Genomic DNA, 16,854 nt, shown 5'->3' on the forward strand with positions numbered 1-16,854 from the left:
TACTAATTAAATTTTCTTTTAAAAAAAACATGAACCTAACCGAATGGCTATGAATTTATATCATCAAGATCGAGATGTGAAGTTCCATCCCTTACAAAAAAAAAAAAAAAAAAAAAAAAAAGAGAAAAAAACAAAAACACACAAACAAAAACAAAACTAAACATACAATCAAAACATTTCAATGATCGGAGATTTCTAGGAGACCTTGGGAAGAAGTGAGGAAACCCACTGAAGAAACTCAATTCTCTGTTCATCCATTTTTCCCTCAAATCATTTCTTCATAATCTTATCTCAACAATTCATCATGAACTCAATCAACTTTCTTCTCTCTGTTTTCTTCTTCTTCTTCTTCTTCTTTGCTTCATTTCCATTTCCATCCACTTCATCGCCGCCATTGTTTCCGCCGGAAGCTCTCCCCACAAAATCCGGCTATCTTCCGATCAACCCCACCACCGGCTCCGCCATTTTCTTCACCTTCTACGAAGCTCAAACCCCAATTTCTTCCCTCACTAAAACCCCTCTTCTCATTTGGCTTCAAGGCGGCCCTGGCTGTTCTTCCATGGTCGGCAACTTCTTCGAGCTCGGTCCATGGCGAGTCAATTTCCACAAACAAAAAACCGAACCCATTTCCCTAATCCCTAATCCCGGCTCATGGAACCGAAGATTTGGGGTTCTATTTCTCGACAACCCAATTGGAACTGGCTTCAGCATTGCCGCAACACAAGATGAGATCCCTAGAAACCAATACTCTGTTTCTAAGCATCTTTTTACTGCAATTTCTTCGTTTATTGAGCTGGATTTAGTGTTTAAGAATCGACCCATTTACATTACAGGGGAAAGCTATGCAGGGAAATATGTACCTTCAATTGGGTATTACATTTTAAAGAAAAACCCCAAATTGCCTTATGATAAAAGGGTTAATTTGGTTGGTGTTGCCATTGGAGATGGGTTGACAGATCCCATTACTCAAGTTACTACTCATGGGTTGAATGCTTTTTATTCAGGTTTGATTAATGAAAAGCAAAAAAAGGAGATGGAAATTGCTCAAATGAAGGCTGTGGAGTTGATCAAAATGGGGAAATGGAATGAAGCCACAAACGCAAGGCTTAAGGTATTAGATTTGCTTAAGGACATGACTGGATTAGCTACTTTGTATGATTATACAAGAAAATCTGCTTATAATACTGATTTAGTGGATGAGTTTTTGAGTTTCAAGGAAGTGAAGAGAGCATTGGGAGTGAAGAATGAGTCTATGGTTTTTGAAGGGTGTAGTGATGTTGTTGGGGAGGTTTTGAAGGATGATGTGATGAAGAGTGTGAGATATAAAGTTGATTTTTTGGTTAAAAATAGTAAGGTTTTGCTTTATCAAGGGCAATATGATTTGAGAGATGGTGTGGTTTCAACTGAGGCTTGGGTTAACAAGTTGAAATGGGATGAGATTGAGAATTTTTTGGGAGTGGAGAGAAAGATTTGGAGAGTTGGAGATGAGTTAGCTGGTTATGTTCAAAAATGGATGAGTTTGAGTAATGTTGTTGTGTTGGGAGCTGGTCATCTTCTTCCTACTGATCAAGCTTTGAATTCTCAAGCAATGATTGAAGATTGGGTTTTGGAGAAGGGAGTTTTTGGTGATGATAATGCACAAGAGAAGAAGAAGAGTTTTGGTTCTAATGGTTTTAGGGTTTGGTGATGTGAAGCAAAAAAAAAAAAAAAAAAAACACTTTTGGAGAAGAGCATCAAAATAAGCTAAATTATGCTTTAAAATAGAGCATGTATCTATCTAGTTTGTTGAATTTGGAAATAAATAGAGATTTCTCTATGCTCATTTTAAGTTGAAAGTAGATTAAAAGAAGGAAGTTATATGAAAAGGAAGCAAAGTGGTTTTGTGCTGTGAATTTTTCAAGTTCTATATCTTAATAGAAGTATAGTTATTGGTTATATTAGAAGAAGCATTCTCTTTTGAAACAACTTCCATCAAAATTTACCATATGTAAACATATTTATACTCTCGATAAATGACTAAATGCTTTCAACAACTCTCATTTTTCTGGATTTTGAATTTGTATTATTTGTGACTAGCTACTAGATTTTGATAAATGACATCAAAGCATTATATATCTAAGCAAATTACGATATATGACGGAAAAGAGTTAACTCGGTAGGAATTGTCATGTATTACCTTTAAGGTCAAAGATTCATATGGTCATACTCTAATTGTTGTACTAGAAATATTAATAAATAAATTAACGCAAAAAAAATTGTTTTCAAAATTTCATTGTAAATAAATAGATTTCAAACACAAATTTTTCATCTAGTATTGGTTTAATATATTTGATTAGATGTATCTCAAACCATAAAAAGAATTAAGGTGGTGTTTGGCTCATAACATGGGTGAGTTGAGTTAATATAATATATCAACTCAATGTTTGGTCCACCAACTTTAAATGTTGGTGGAATTGAGTTGGTATATTTTACCACAAATTCTCCATTTTTCTAATGTTTTCAATGGTCACTTATGGCGACTATCTATCACACTTCGGGAACCAACTCCAGGCTCCGACAGCTACCTCCAATGACAACTCTAGCAACCAATTCTAGATAACCATGTGATGACAACTCCAGTGACCAATTTCCGGCTTCGACAACCACCACCAACGACAACTTTGGTGACCAATTTCGAGCTCTAACAACTAGCTTCGATGACAATTTCGGCAACCAACTTCGACGACCATCTTTGTGCAACCAACTTCAACGACCAATTCTAGGCTCCGGTAACCACCTCTGATGAAAACTCCAGTGACCCTACTCTGATGACCACCTTTGTGTGGCCAACTCCAATAACCAGTTTTAGGCTCTGCAATCACTTCTGACTATAAAATTCGACGACAAACTCCGACAACCACCTCCAACTACAAACTCTAATGAAAATTACCTTCGATGATCAAATTTGATGACCACCTTCGAGCGAGAAACTTCGACGACCAACTCTGGGCTTCGACAACCACCTCCAATGACAAACTTCGACAACCAACTCTAATACCACCTTCAGGCGACCAACTTCATGCTCCAACAGCCGTCTCCAACTACAAACTCCATTGAAAATTATCTTTGTTAATCAACTTTGACAACCACTTTCGAATATTATAAGACTGATGACTATTAATTATGTTGTAGGGTTATTGATTATGTAAACAATAGTATTTTGTCTACATTAAGTGCGATATTTATACGTAGAAATTTGTAAAATATATTTTTATTTAATTGAATTCACATATTAAATGAGTGTTAAGAATATTTGGAAAAGTATGTATGTAGTTGAAGTATGCAACATATAATAATAAAAAAAAAACATAAAATGGAATTTTTTTTTTCCTGGAACATTTTCTAGCAAGAGGTAGTGAAAAATTGAGATTTGTTCTTTAATGATTCTCTAAATTTGGAAGAATTGAAAGTGAAATTGTTGAACAAATGTGGTGGTTCCATTAACTACTAAGATGATGGGAGAGATTCAATTAAAAAAAGTCATGACATAGAAAATACAAAATAACAATAGGAAGAAGAATAAGAAGAAGATGATGATGAAATTCATGGAGAAAAATTAGAAATAAGAAGTTTTAATTTCTCATTTTATTTAACCATATTTCTACAATATATATATATATATATATGTATATATATATATATATATATATATAAAGAAAAAAAGAAAAAAAAGTTCTAAAAATTAAAGAAAAAAGTTCTAAAAACTTTAGAAAAAATTGTAATCCATATTTTATTCAAACAAAGATGGGTAGGATTATTGAATAAAAAATTTCAAAACAAAAATAATAATCATAAAAGCAGATTATTTAGAGTTAAAAAAATTGCACCAGATAGCCATACATATGAACTCAACTGACATATGAACATCAAATAATTCTGCATCCATATGAACTTCAAATATTCTATCTTAACTCAACGTCTCAAAGAGCCTCTAAAATTGCATATTAAACCCGCCTTAAAGATGTTTGGTTACTTTCATTGTAAACTTATCACATAGACCTTCTCTTAATATTTTATCTAGAAAATTGTAATTAAAAAAAATCCTTATTTAGAATATCAGAAATTACAAAACTAAAGTAATCATCCCCTAAGGAGATGTTTTGGTAAAAAAAACAGTTGACAGATTATTGTTTTCTGGATTTCTTCTTTACTATAAATAGTTTGAAAAATATGAATTTATTCATCTATCAATTAAAATTCAACGGTAATACTTATATCAATTGGAAACCTAGATTTTTCGATCAATTTATATATTCCACATTACGTTCCATTTCGATAAACATCATGTAGGACTCATAATTTTATCAATTAAATCCTTAAACTTTTATAAGTGAATCAATTTAAACTCTCAAGTTATAACTTTTAAAATCGCGCCTTTTTTGTTTTCCTACATTTAATGACTGTTATTTTGTAAGCCCTCAAACTCTTCCATCTAAGAAGTGTTGAAACTCAGAAAAAAAATAATCTAAGTGTCGAGATCATGTGGTTGAGATTAGGGAATAAAGTGTTATGGACAAGTAGTGAGGGAAAAATTGGGAGCATAGTAGGTTGTAGCTAAAATTTTGACTATGTAAACTGTGCTATGAACTCACAACATAATAAAGAATGAAGAAGTTTGACCAAGTGTTCAAACCATGCTGTGAACTTTGAGAAATTCCAAGGCATGAGTTGGCCTAGGTAAGTTAAGAATTGGCTAAGTGTTAGTAGAGGGATTCAACTCATAGCATAGTTAAAGTCATAGCATAGGTGAGTAGGAGAATTCATAGCATAGTTGGGTAAGAAAAGTCATAGCATAATTGGATAAGAAAGTCATAACATAGTTGAGAGAATGAAACTCTAGCATAAACTCGTAGCATAGTTAAGGAAGTTCAACTCATAATATAGTTGAGAAAAACCCCGGAGGCACCATGTGGACGCATGGAGGGTGACTTGGATGCATAACAATAACTCTAGTTGGACAACTTGAACGCATGCTAAGGGGAAGAAGTCACCTTAGATGCATAGAAGATATCTTGAAAGCTATGCTATGAGAATGAAGAACTATGCTATGAGAATAAGAAACCACGCTATGAGCATAGGAAACCATGCTATGAGAATGAGGAGCTATGCTATGAGCATAAGGAACCATGCTATGAGCATAAGCAACCATGCTATGAGAATATGAACACTTAGGATATAATCAAAGGAAGAAACCATGCTATGAGAAGGAAACTAGATCTAATAATGGAGAGTTGGGGGAGGTTGACTGAATGAGAGGGAAACTATTCTTCCAACTTGACTCAAAAAGGAAAATCTATGCGTTGACTTGGGTTACTTGGGAAGTAAGGTTGAGTTGATAACGAGGTAAGGTATGTGGCTCAACCAAATGAAATCTTGGCTAACCTAAGTAGGTGGTGGAAAGCTGAGGGGCAAAGTTGAGCATGCAAAACATGAGATGACCACTTCAAAAGGAGGTATGCATTGGACATTGCTAGGAGAAGACACATCAAGTTTATATGCAAGTAGGTGGTGGTAAGACTGTCTATGTGTTGAGAAGAGGCTGCTCTGCATCCAACTCAACTGTCTAAGGCTACCCTGCGCCCAATTATGCTATGGAGATCAAACCCTGCGCTTATAACTGTTTTTGTTAGTCCTAAAGGTTAGTTTTGGGGCTTTTAGGGCTGGTAAGCTAGGTTTAGGGTTACGAAGGTATTCTAAGATTACTTTCACCCTCAACATAGGATTTTAAGTTGATTATTGGATTAATACAGGCTTGGGATTCATGAGAAAATAGGGAAACCAAGAAATTTGGAAAATCCTTATTGGTGAACTGTGAGTGATTTATTTCAAATGTTTTGGTAATATATATATATATATATATATATATATATATACACACGTATATATGGTTTGAAAAATTTGGCATGATCAGAAAATTTGATTTCTTGGAATTTAATCACTGGTTTTCTGTTGTTTTAATTGAATGATTGTTTTAAACCCTGGATTTTCTTGGAAGCATGTTTTATTTAATTAGTCTGGAAACAGAATTGTACCTTGAAAATGTTAGCATATCTCGAGGACATCTGAATGGGACTATCAATATGATCTATTTGGGATTATCAGCATACTTGAGTATGTCTAGTGGGAATTGTCTACATGTGCACATTAGACCGGTTGTATTGGATACTAGAATTGTTTTCTTAGACAATGTATTTGATTGGGAAGCATTTGAAATACATACATAAAATTTCTGTTATCTTGAAAGTTGATATTGTATTCTATTTGAATAATTGGTTACTACTAAACGTTTTCAAATGAATTTCAAAAATTAAAACATGTGTCATGGAATGTTCATTTTGTTGTAATATCTCCACTTTCATGGTTCTACATGAACAATTTAGATCAAATTATTTTGATCAATTTCAAAGTGGGACAAACCTTTGTCTAGCATTTAGTCTTTAGTTTAAGTAATGGTTCCAAAGGACGAGTGGTTTTAAAGAAGACCATCAAAATAATCTAAATTTTGCTACAAAACAGAGCACGCATCTATCTAGTTTGTTGAATTTGGAAATAAATTGAGATGTCTCTATGCTCATTTTAAGTTAAGGAATTGCTCATTTTGGTTAAAAGTAGATTATAAAAGGAAGTTATATTCACAAGAATCAAAGTGGCTTTGTGTTTGTGGTTTGGGAGTTGTGAATTTTCTAAATTTTATATTCAAATAGAAGTGTAATTGTTGGTTATATTCAACATTCTCTTTTGTTTGTCAAAAGGGGGAACAAGAAAAAGCATTCTCTTTTGGAACACTTTTGATCAAATTTACCATTTAAATTTGAAACTTATTCGAATCGGATTCTTTTGATTTTATACCGAACATATATTTAAAGAAGTAATTTTAACTTATTGATTTCTTTCAAAATGAATATAATTCAATTAATATAAAATATATAAACAAACTTATTGATTGCCACTTAATCCAAATCCTATTTGCTCTAGATTTTGGATTCGTATTATTTGTGACTAGCCACTTGATTTGGTTCATCACTAATTTCTTGTAAATAAATTATGATATAGAACCAAAATGGATTTATTTCAACAATAATTATCATGTTATTGCTTCCTTTAAAATTGGAGGTTCAAATTTTCATATCTCACTTATTTTACTAAATAAATTAATAAATTATTTAAATTGGGATACACTGAAATGAAAAAAAAGAATTGTTATCAAATTTTCATCTATAAATAAATTTCAAACACAACATTGTCAAAAGCATCTTTGGTAACTTTGATTGTGAACTTAACGAATAGAATTTCTCGTAGTATGTTATCTAGAAAATCACAAATCACAAACCATAGCCAAAACAGATGGTTTTGGTGGGCTCTACCCGAGGCTGAGGCAATAGGAAGCTCAGCCCAAACGCCCAATTCCCTCTTTTTTCGTCATGATCTTGTCTTAATTTTGATCTCGTTGCTTTTGTCCTTCATAATTTTATCTTTTTTGTCCAAAAGTCACTCGTAATAGAACCTATAGTTTTATTAATTAAATCTTAAAGTTTTGTAAGTAAATAAAATTGGACTCTAAATTAAGATTTTCTCTAAAAATCGTCAATTCTTCGATTTTAATTGTCTGACAGTTGAAAAAAATTTATACACGTATAAGAGTTGATGTATAGACAATTTTTAAAGAAAATCTTAATAAAAATCTATATCGATTCAATTAAAAAATTTAAAGTGCACTACAAGAATTTTGGCTTTAATGTCGGTAGGAAAAAGTGAAACTGGATGTATAATATCGGTTTCTAAAAAATAGATCTTTAATGTCGATTTAAACCGACATTAAAGATCCCCATTTATTTTTTTTAACTTCTGTAAAAAATATCTCTCTTTCATTTCACTACCTTTCTTCTCTCTCCTTTCTCACTTCTCTCTTACAAACCCTCTCTTCCCTTTGTCGTCCAGATCTAGTTGTTCACATGCCGGTCCATCGTGAGGTTCAGTGGAGGTGGGTCGCCGATCGTCAAATCTGGCAGTTCAGTTCGCCGTCCAGTTCGTTCATCGTGGAAGTGGGTTTCCGGTGTTCGGGTCATCCAGGTCTTCCGATTTGTAAAGGTCTTCCGATCGTCGTGGTTGGTAGTTTAATCGTGGGTCTTCCAATCTGTAGAGGTGGGTCACCTACGTTCGGGTCATCCGGGTCGTGGGCTTTTCTGATTGTAGAGGTGGGTCGTCGACGATCATCACCAACTCGTCATGGGTCGTTGTCATTTAGCGTTGTCATTTTCCAACGTTGTCATTCTTTGCCGTTCTGGTTGTGCAGATCGCCATTCACAACTCGCTCAGATCTAGTCTGCTAACTCTGTCGTGGGGTTCTTCAGCTCGTTGTCCAGCTCGTTCTAGTCATCATCGTTTTTCTGCTCAGATATTTTCGCTTTACTTATTTTTCTAACCTCGATCTTCACTCAAATCTAGTTTTCCGAGGTTTCTTTTTGTATGATTAATGGGTGCACTTATTTCTCTTCCATTTTACTTTCAATTCGTAAGTTTAAGTTCTAGGGAGAGACCGGACAATCTGATGATATACACTTGTGATGTCAGAGAAGAGTCCTCTTTTGAACAGGAAAATTTGGTCACGTAGATCTTCGATTTTTCCGGGTCCAGTTTCGATGAAACCTCGATGAAAGCCCACACGCTCTTTTGGACCTGAAGAAGGGACGGCGACCCCTAAACAAAAAGGTTTTTCATAAAGGTAGCTCAAAAACTTCTCTTTGTTTTTTGGTGCATATCTTCTTTGTTCGAGAGCTTGATGAAGACGTGCCTAATCGAAGGATTTGGTTGTATTGTTCAATGATGTGCTATTTATCTGAATATTAGGAGATTTCCAGCTTGTGTGCAAAGCCTTGCGAATGAGTAAATAACATCACTATGGTTTTTGACATTAAGAAGTCTGAGGTAATTAACAAAACTTCATGTAGAATTATTGAACCTTTTGAAGAGGAATAATTTCTTAATCTTGTGTATGTTGCCTTACGTTGTCTGATTCCAACATTTATACAGAGAGAGATTGAGTTTTGATTTCTAGCTATAAATGTCTGCTTTCTATCCATTTTATTATATTATCTCTGATTAACTCTTTAAGACCAATTCTAACGGTACTATTTGAGATATATGTATTTGATGAACTCTTAGGTTACTATTAATTACATGATAATAATGCATACATTTTATAGCAATCGATTGATGTTTTAAAGTTACATTGCAGGTGCTTTATTCTCGATTCACTAATGAAGAGTTTTTCCAAATGAGATGCAAAGGTACTCTTAAAAACTATTCTGCTTAGTTATACCAAAATATTTATGAATAATTATGGAAGTCAATGTAAAAAAGTTTAGAAATTGAGACCAAAGAAAATGCTACTTCACAATGAGAATTCCTACTAAATGCTAGCTTATTTTTGCTAATATCAGGGAATAAGGACGTTTCTTTTCATTATCATGGTTGTCAAAATATTGATAAGATATGGAGAAATGATATCTTATCTTGTCATGTCTATCTTCGACACTGGTAAGTAATTTGCATTGTATCTTATGTGTCCCGAAGCAAATATTTTCCTATAATAGCAAAAACGTTCAATATGAAACTAAAAAATAAGGATTTATTTAATTTGTTAAAAGTCCATTTCCATACATTATATCTATAGAAGTCGTGACCAACATAAAACTTCTTTCCTTTCCTTTCCTTTGTTTTGTACTTCTATTTGGAATTTTCTTAATACTCCTCTTAGGCGAAGTGATTGGAAACTGGGGAGACTTTTTCCATAAAGAAAGTCTTGCAGGACAGATGTTAAGATAATTTGGAATTCTCTTATAAAAATCTTGCAGGACATTTTTCTTTATTCTTTTCCATCTTCATTCCGACACTAAATTAATGTGTTTATTAGATCTTCGGGGGCTAGCTTATATTCACACTATTCCTGGAGTTCGTCATCGAGATGTAAAGCCTCATAATCTTTTGGTATGTAACGTATTTGTGTCTTATCATTTGTGAGCTAAGTAATAGTTTTTCTTCTCCTCTTCTTTCATGAGTTCATTTTTATTCTTCTTTCTGACGTTTTTAATCTCGAGAGAATACCCTGGAAGCACTTTGTTGAGCTTTGGAAGCTTTTGGGCTCTAATGGGTTTCACCAGACCTCATAAGCCCACCAATGGCTTCTCTCCCAGATGGGTTTTTCTGTTCTGCATTGCTAGCTTCTTCCTGGGTATTTTTGTTGTCGATAGGTATTTTCTCTTTTTTTTTTCTTTTTTGTCCTGAGATCTTGTTTCCTGGATATATTACATGAAAGGCATAAAAGGATTGGAAACAAATCAAGGAGATAGTATGCTTCTCTAAATGTACTCTTTGAGTTTATTGAATGTTAAAGAATACTATTGTGATTTTGCTTTGGATCATTAGTAAATGCAATTACCAATATCAAGTCAAACTTATGGGATAAAAAGGGATTGGCAAGGAGATCCATGTGTGCCAGTGGAATACCCTTGGAGTGAATTGAATTATATAGCAATGCAACTACTTCAAGAATCATTTACTTGTAAGTGCAAGTCTTTTATGAAGTTTTTTTTGTACTTTTTAGATGCCATCAAATTCGTGTTTCCAAAAATAAGTTTTAAGGTTTTGTTGTCCTGCTAGCTTTAAAATGTTGTCATGTTCTTTGGATGCCTAGGGTGAATTTTGCTTATTTCAAATATTTGGAATTTGAAAGTGTTTTAAATTTATGTTGGTTCTTAATTAGATGTTTGAGTCGAGAACTTATAATAGGTATTCATTTAGTTTACTTGAATTTTCATTGAATACAGTTGGTTAGTTTTTAACAAGTTTTGTTGGATTTGTTTTATGAAGTATTTAATATTCATTTTTTGAGAATTTTGGTAGTTCTATTGAGAAGAATTGGTTGTGGAATATTATTGGGAGTATGTTTTGAATAGGTTCAAGGTAAATTTTTAGTTTTGTTGTGCTAGCGTTGATATGTTGTCGAAAATTTTCAAAATATAAGAGTAATAAACTTGGTTTCTTGATTGTTTGACAAGCACTTTTAAAACACTTAGGTAAGTAGAATTCTACCTAATGGGGTTTGTTTTCTTGCGTGCTAACATGATCCTTGATTTACTTACTTGTTCAAATTGTTGTTTTTTTTTTTTGCTTATTTGTCCAAATTGTTGTTTTATCTACTTCGTAGGTGGGAGAATAGTCCGTAGCTCCATAAATTAACATAAAAAACTTGGGAAGACATCGTTGAACACTATTCATTTATCTTCAGCTTATTTTTTATCATCTTAACCATTTTTTAATTCATTTATTTTGAATGCTATTCTTGTGTACAACTTAGTATGTATACTCTACTTGTTCTATGTAGAATATATATGTATACTTTATAGTTGATAAGTTGGAATTTTTATGTAAATCATATGAAGTTGATTTGGATAAAAATATATTTTATCTTGGTTTTAGAGTTAAATTATTATCCAATTCCTCTTTTATGACTTATTGGGAATTTGTGAAAGCAATTAAGATTTTATTTTGTGCATGTCCAAGTAAAAGAGAAATATTACTGATTTGAACGTGCGTAAACAAAATAATAATAATAATATATATTTTGGAGCACCTTTGTTTATTATGTTCGGTTTATGTTTCATGTCACAAGAAGATTTTGAGTATGGAGTACACGATGGACATCATACTTACTTTGAAGCCGAGAAGAAATGTTAGTTCATTAACATTGTAATTGGTTTTCTTTTTCATTCTTTGTTCTACAAAATCTTTGAAATTTGGATGTTAGAATCTACAAGAACTTGTTTTTGTTTTGGATTAATTCTTCTATTTAGTCTGAGTGGAATGTGGATTCATCCAGAAATATTGAATTAATAATGGTAGTTGAATTGAATCTAGTTCCCAATTGTTCTTTTTCCATCTTTTGGCCTACAGAATTTTGTAGGCATGACATAAAACATCTCTTATGACATTCAGTTACCTATATTTACTCAAATCATGAAAATGTTGATCGAGTCTTTCTTAACGATGAGAGACCGGACCAAGGCGGTACAGTGGTATTTTGGAAGCCTCCATTGTCAATAGTCAACTACAATTGGTTATGTGAAGTTTTATATATATTAACCTAAGTACTCATTCATTTTTTTTCATTGAATAGCAAGTTATGAGCTTAATGATTTTTCCAGACTTCTAAAGCTTGTAGTTTAACTTTTGATCAGACAATTCTTTTCAATCTCTTGGATCATATTGTTGGCATTGCATATTTTTTGATTTATGATTCAATATGATTGATGGGTTTTGTAGATGACTCATGTATCTTGCGTATTGGAAGGTGGAAAGGTTCGAGAAGAACATTTTGAAGAGGGGTTGTGCCTGAGACTACTACAAAGAAGGGAAAGGACTACCCTATTGGTCATATTCTTCTTGGATTCTTCATTTTTGTCATCATTGGATCATATGAATTTTAGATTTTGGATACTAATTTCCTCTTTTCCTCTTTCACATGCTTATGCTTATGTTTTTATTATGTGATTCGAGCTTCCGTGTGGTTGTTTATAACAAGAACATGATATCTCTTTGCAAATTCCCATGAAGACTCGAAATCAATGATTTAAGAATTTATGTACATACATATATGTGTGCAGAAATGTAATTGTTTAAATGTTGGTTGTTTAAATGATATCTCGACCTTCTGTGTGGTTGTTTAAATGTTGTCTTTCCATAGCTCCCTAGCTTGAATTCCATAAATTCTTTTGTGTGGGGTAATTGAATTCTTATTATATGTTGTTTGTCCATTTTTCTCTACTTGCAGGAAGTCATGTTTTTGATTTGGATCAAATCTGTGATGGATGGTAGAGAGAACATAACAAACGAGCAATTGAAAGACTATTTGGAAAATACTATATAATGGCAACAAGTGTGTGAGCACTTTTGTTTTGTTTTGTTTTGTTTTGTTTTTCTTTTGGGAGGGGGGAGGGTGGGGGGTATTTGTAAAGTTTTAGTTTGTATTTTATAGTTTAAAAGTAAGTTCTCGCTCTTTTTTGATACATCAATAAAAGTTGTTTGGATCTAACAAAATTTTAATTTTTCTATGTAACCCTTATGAGTTTCCGTAATTTGTTGATTACGTTGGTTTTAGAGTTAAATTATCTTCAAATTCCTCTTTTGTGACTTATTATTATGGATTTGTGAAAGCAATTAAGAATTTATTTTGTGCATGTACAGGTTGATTACCTTAGTTTTAGGGACACGTTGTTTTTAACTTTTTGACCGACATTAAAAATGGATTCGACAATGGTATTTAAAAAAACGGACAATAATTCTGGACTTTAATGTCGGTTGACGACCGACATTGAAGATCATGTTATAAAAGGTCTTTACTGTCGGTTTTAAACCGACATTGAAGATGGTGTATATTTCCATTTTACTTGTAAGTTTATTAGTTTATACACGTGATAAATTTTTTTTCGAAATAAGAAAAAAAAAAGAGAAAAAAACATTTGATGAGTAGAAAACAAATAAATACATGATTGTTGAATGAGAAATGTTGACCAAATCACTAATCATCACGCCATTTTTAAATTAATAAAAAAATTACAAATGGTCGAATTTGAGACTAATTAAAAGTCGGCAAATGTCCTAAATTGATATTGAAGAAAAATAGTTGGTAGATCTAGATAGGGACAATGACCCTCAAAATATCTCCACAATAGTATGATATTGTTCACTTTGAGCATAAATCCTCATTGCTTTGTTTTTGGTTTCATCCCAAAGGCCTCATACCAATAAAGACGATTGTCCTCACTTATATACCCATGGTCGTCCCCATAATGACCCGACTTTTCTAACATTTTCTAACAGAACGATACTACATGCATACATAGACATTGTATAAAATTTTTAACTCTTTGATCAAATAAAAATAAAAATGATTTTATATATCAAATAAAAAGTATACGATTCTACTAAACAACTTAAAACATTTATTCGGGGTCCCCCTAAAAACATAAGATGAAACTAGAAAACATTACATTTAAGAATTTAAATTTTTTACATAAAAAGTTCTAAAATCTCAAATATTAAGACTCATTTCAAACATGACGATCTTAAAACATGAGCGGAAGTATCTGTTTGGTCCCAATGATACGATTATGGATTATTCTTGTCATTTTCCAGTCTGTCCTTGGCCTTTTTTGAAAAACATAAGAAAGGGTGAGTATAAAAATACTCAGTAAGTGACTGACTATTGGACCCACTAGGTGAACTTGTTAGCCTTCCTATCGATTCACAAGTATACATCATGTATCATAAGCATAAACATTCATATGTAATGATTCTAGAGGGTCAGAATCATAAGCATAGGTGGCGATTCCATAGGGATGCCAAAACATGAATATAAGAAATGAACTCAAAGGTTCAAAAACATGAGAAGTACACAGCCCGATAGGAGTGCTAATAGTCACCATCAGTCCAACACACTATAAGAAAATGAGCTCCTTCGACGCCTAAATCGATCGTCGGGAGACAAGGTGTCTCCTGATGCTGTAAAGCACTGGGAACTTCAGACGCCGTAAGGGCCCGTCGGGAGTTCCTAAGGAACTCCCGACAATTAAAAGAGGCATCGGGAGTTCCATACAAGGAACTCCCTACGCGACGGGCGTCGGGAGATTGATCTGGTAAAAACTAGATCATTCTCTCTCATTTTTTCCCCTTCTTCTCTATCACAAAACCTAGCCGCGCCGCTCCCCCTTCTCTTCCCCTTCGCCCGCGCCGCCGCTTCCCCTTCACGCTGCCCATGCCACCACCTTTCCCCTTCGCCCGCCGCTTCCCCTTTTTCCTCTTCCCCTGCCACACTCCCCTTTCAGCCGCCCATACTGCTCCCCCTTCTCCTTCACCCGCCGTACCCCCTCCCCCCCTCCCCCCTCCCCCCACCCCCCCGCCACCCTTTCGCCTGCACTGCTGCCTGCCCTTCCCCTTTCGCGCTGCCGCCCACTGCCTTCTCCTTCCCCCTTCGTGTCACGTCCGCCGCCGCCTTCCCCTTCATTGCTTGCGAATTTGTTGTTTATTTTCAAGCTTTTAACATGGTTCGCACACATCCATTTTGTTTATTTTCTCTTATTTTGTATATTAATTTAAGCCACTGTTTTTAATTTCTAGCATGTTGATAATGTTGGTATTGGTAATGTTTAATTTCTAGCATGTTGGTAATCTAATGTGAATTATGAATTATGGATTGTGGATGTTATAGTGGATTGAGTTTTTTTTCCTTTTAATTCTTAAGGTTATGGATTACTTAATTTACTATAATAGATGTTACAATTTCTGCAATTTGGTGGATTATTGTGAATTGTGGATTATGGATGTTACAACTTATGCAATTTGGTGGATTATTGTCATTTAGCATCTATCTCATTTGTTGTTTTGACGTTATAATTTCTGCAATTTGGTGGATTGTGGATGTTATTGTGAATTGTGGAATATGGATATTACATGTAATTAATATTATGGATGTTATTGTTAATTTACTATGATGTTTGTATCCCTATACTCTATACCCCTAAAACACTTTGGTTTTCAAGGGGAAAAAAAATGGATCACTTTTACTTATTACTTAATTTTGGACTTAGTTTAGAGGCAAAAAAATCAATAACATTAAGGGCAAAAAAAAGTCAAATCACCTATTAGAAATTATTTTAAATTTTAAATTCTCCGAACAAACTTGGAATTGTTTATTAAATTAATCAAAATTCATGCTTAATAAAAACTATGTACTTTGTCCTCTAATCCAGGTTATTGTTTTGGATTACAAGTTGGTCAGAAAAGATTTATTTTTAAGGATGAATAAAGAATTGATTAAACTAAGGAATAAGTTATCAATGGAGTATAGAGAAGGAGTATCCCAGTTTTTAGATATGGCGAAGTTTCATGTTAATGATTCCGGACGAATAAGATGTCCATGCAAGAATTGTATGAATTCAATTTGGAAAAAAATAGATATCGTGGAACGACATCAATTAACATATGGAATATCTCCCTCATACTTTGAATGGGTATATTATGGAGAGCCAGTAAACTTATCTAGAGGTTTTGAAAGTCATACAACTCATTCAATACAGAATGTTGAAGTAGATAGCATAGAAGATAATGTTGTCAAAGAAAATGAGATGTTGAATCTTATAAACTTTTTACAAGTTTCAATTGAAAACGAAGATGCAAATAAAGAAGGGATTTAGAACGAAATGTCCTTTACTGGTCAAGAAAGAGATACCAAAAACTTATTCGAGGATTTAATGGCCGAAACACGTAATGAATTATACCCTAGTTGTTCGCTATTTTCGTCCTTGAACTTTTTATTGAAGTCGATGCATATCAAAGTTCTTAATGACTGGAGTAACAAATCGTTTGACATGTTACTGGAATTGTTAAAAGCAACGTTTTCAGCTGGCACCGCTATACCTACTTCCTTTTATGAAGCCAAGCGAAAATTACGTGATTTAAGCCTAGGTTATGAGTCTATTCATGCATGCAAATATGATTGTATATTGTATTGGACTAAGGAAAGAAAACGAATTCTAAACTGAACTAAGAAAAGTATTTTTTTTCCAACTTCCATATTGGTCCAGACTATTGTTACGACATAAATTGGATGTAATGCATATTGAAAAAGACATATGCGACAATTTGGTGGGCACATTGTTAAATATTGAAGGAAAGACAAAGGAAACAACAAACGCTCGATTAGACTTACAAAATTTGAAGATAAGAAAGGACCTACACTTGATATAGGTCGATAACAGA

The 16,854-nt window shown here is 33.4% G+C and overlaps 2 protein-coding genes across 22 annotated transcripts; both read left to right on the forward strand.

Annotated features, from left to right (window-relative positions):
- Positions 1 to 54: 54 nt before the first annotated feature.
- Positions 55 to 1,892, forward strand: SCPL50 (serine carboxypeptidase-like 50). Its single transcript, XM_039037330.2, has one exon. The coding sequence runs from the start codon at positions 305 to 307 to the stop codon at positions 1,685 to 1,687; it is 1,383 nt and encodes a 460-aa protein (XP_038893258.2). The 5' UTR covers positions 55 to 304; the 3' UTR covers positions 1,688 to 1,892.
- A 5,994-nt stretch (positions 1,893 to 7,886) lies between these two features.
- On the forward strand, positions 7,887 to 13,025 carry LOC120081300 (uncharacterized). Of its 21 annotated transcripts, none has more exons than XR_016530781.1 (11): positions 7,887 to 8,234; positions 8,333 to 8,761; positions 8,887 to 8,964; positions 9,275 to 9,326; positions 9,480 to 9,576; positions 9,953 to 10,026; positions 10,139 to 10,289; positions 10,465 to 10,600; positions 11,714 to 11,770; positions 12,361 to 12,468; positions 12,869 to 13,025. XR_016530781.1 is itself a non-coding variant. In XM_090315740.1 (10 exons), exons 6-10 carry the CDS (start codon positions 10,093 to 10,095, stop codon positions 12,962 to 12,964), a joined length of 522 nt encoding a protein of 173 aa, XP_090171866.1. In that variant the 5' UTR covers positions 7,887 to 8,234; positions 8,333 to 8,761; positions 8,887 to 8,964; positions 9,275 to 9,326; positions 9,480 to 9,576; positions 9,953 to 10,092; the 3' UTR covers positions 12,965 to 13,025. The 21 variants fall into 21 exon arrangements, 4 of the variants coding, with proteins under 4 accessions (XP_090171866.1, XP_090171867.1, XP_090171869.1 ...); XR_016530779.1 differs by having other exon boundaries at positions 7,893 to 8,234; positions 8,333 to 8,493; positions 8,633 to 8,761; positions 9,953 to 10,289; XR_016530783.1 differs by having other exon boundaries at positions 9,953 to 10,289; positions 11,711 to 11,770.
- Positions 13,026 to 16,854: the final 3,829 nt, after the last annotated feature.

Source organism: Benincasa hispida, chromosome 7 (genome assembly GCF_027475165.1).
Source record: "Benincasa hispida cultivar pf3 chromosome 7, pf3_genome.v1.1, whole genome shotgun sequence".
NCBI classification, from domain to species: Eukaryota; Viridiplantae; Streptophyta; class Magnoliopsida; order Cucurbitales; family Cucurbitaceae; genus Benincasa; species Benincasa hispida.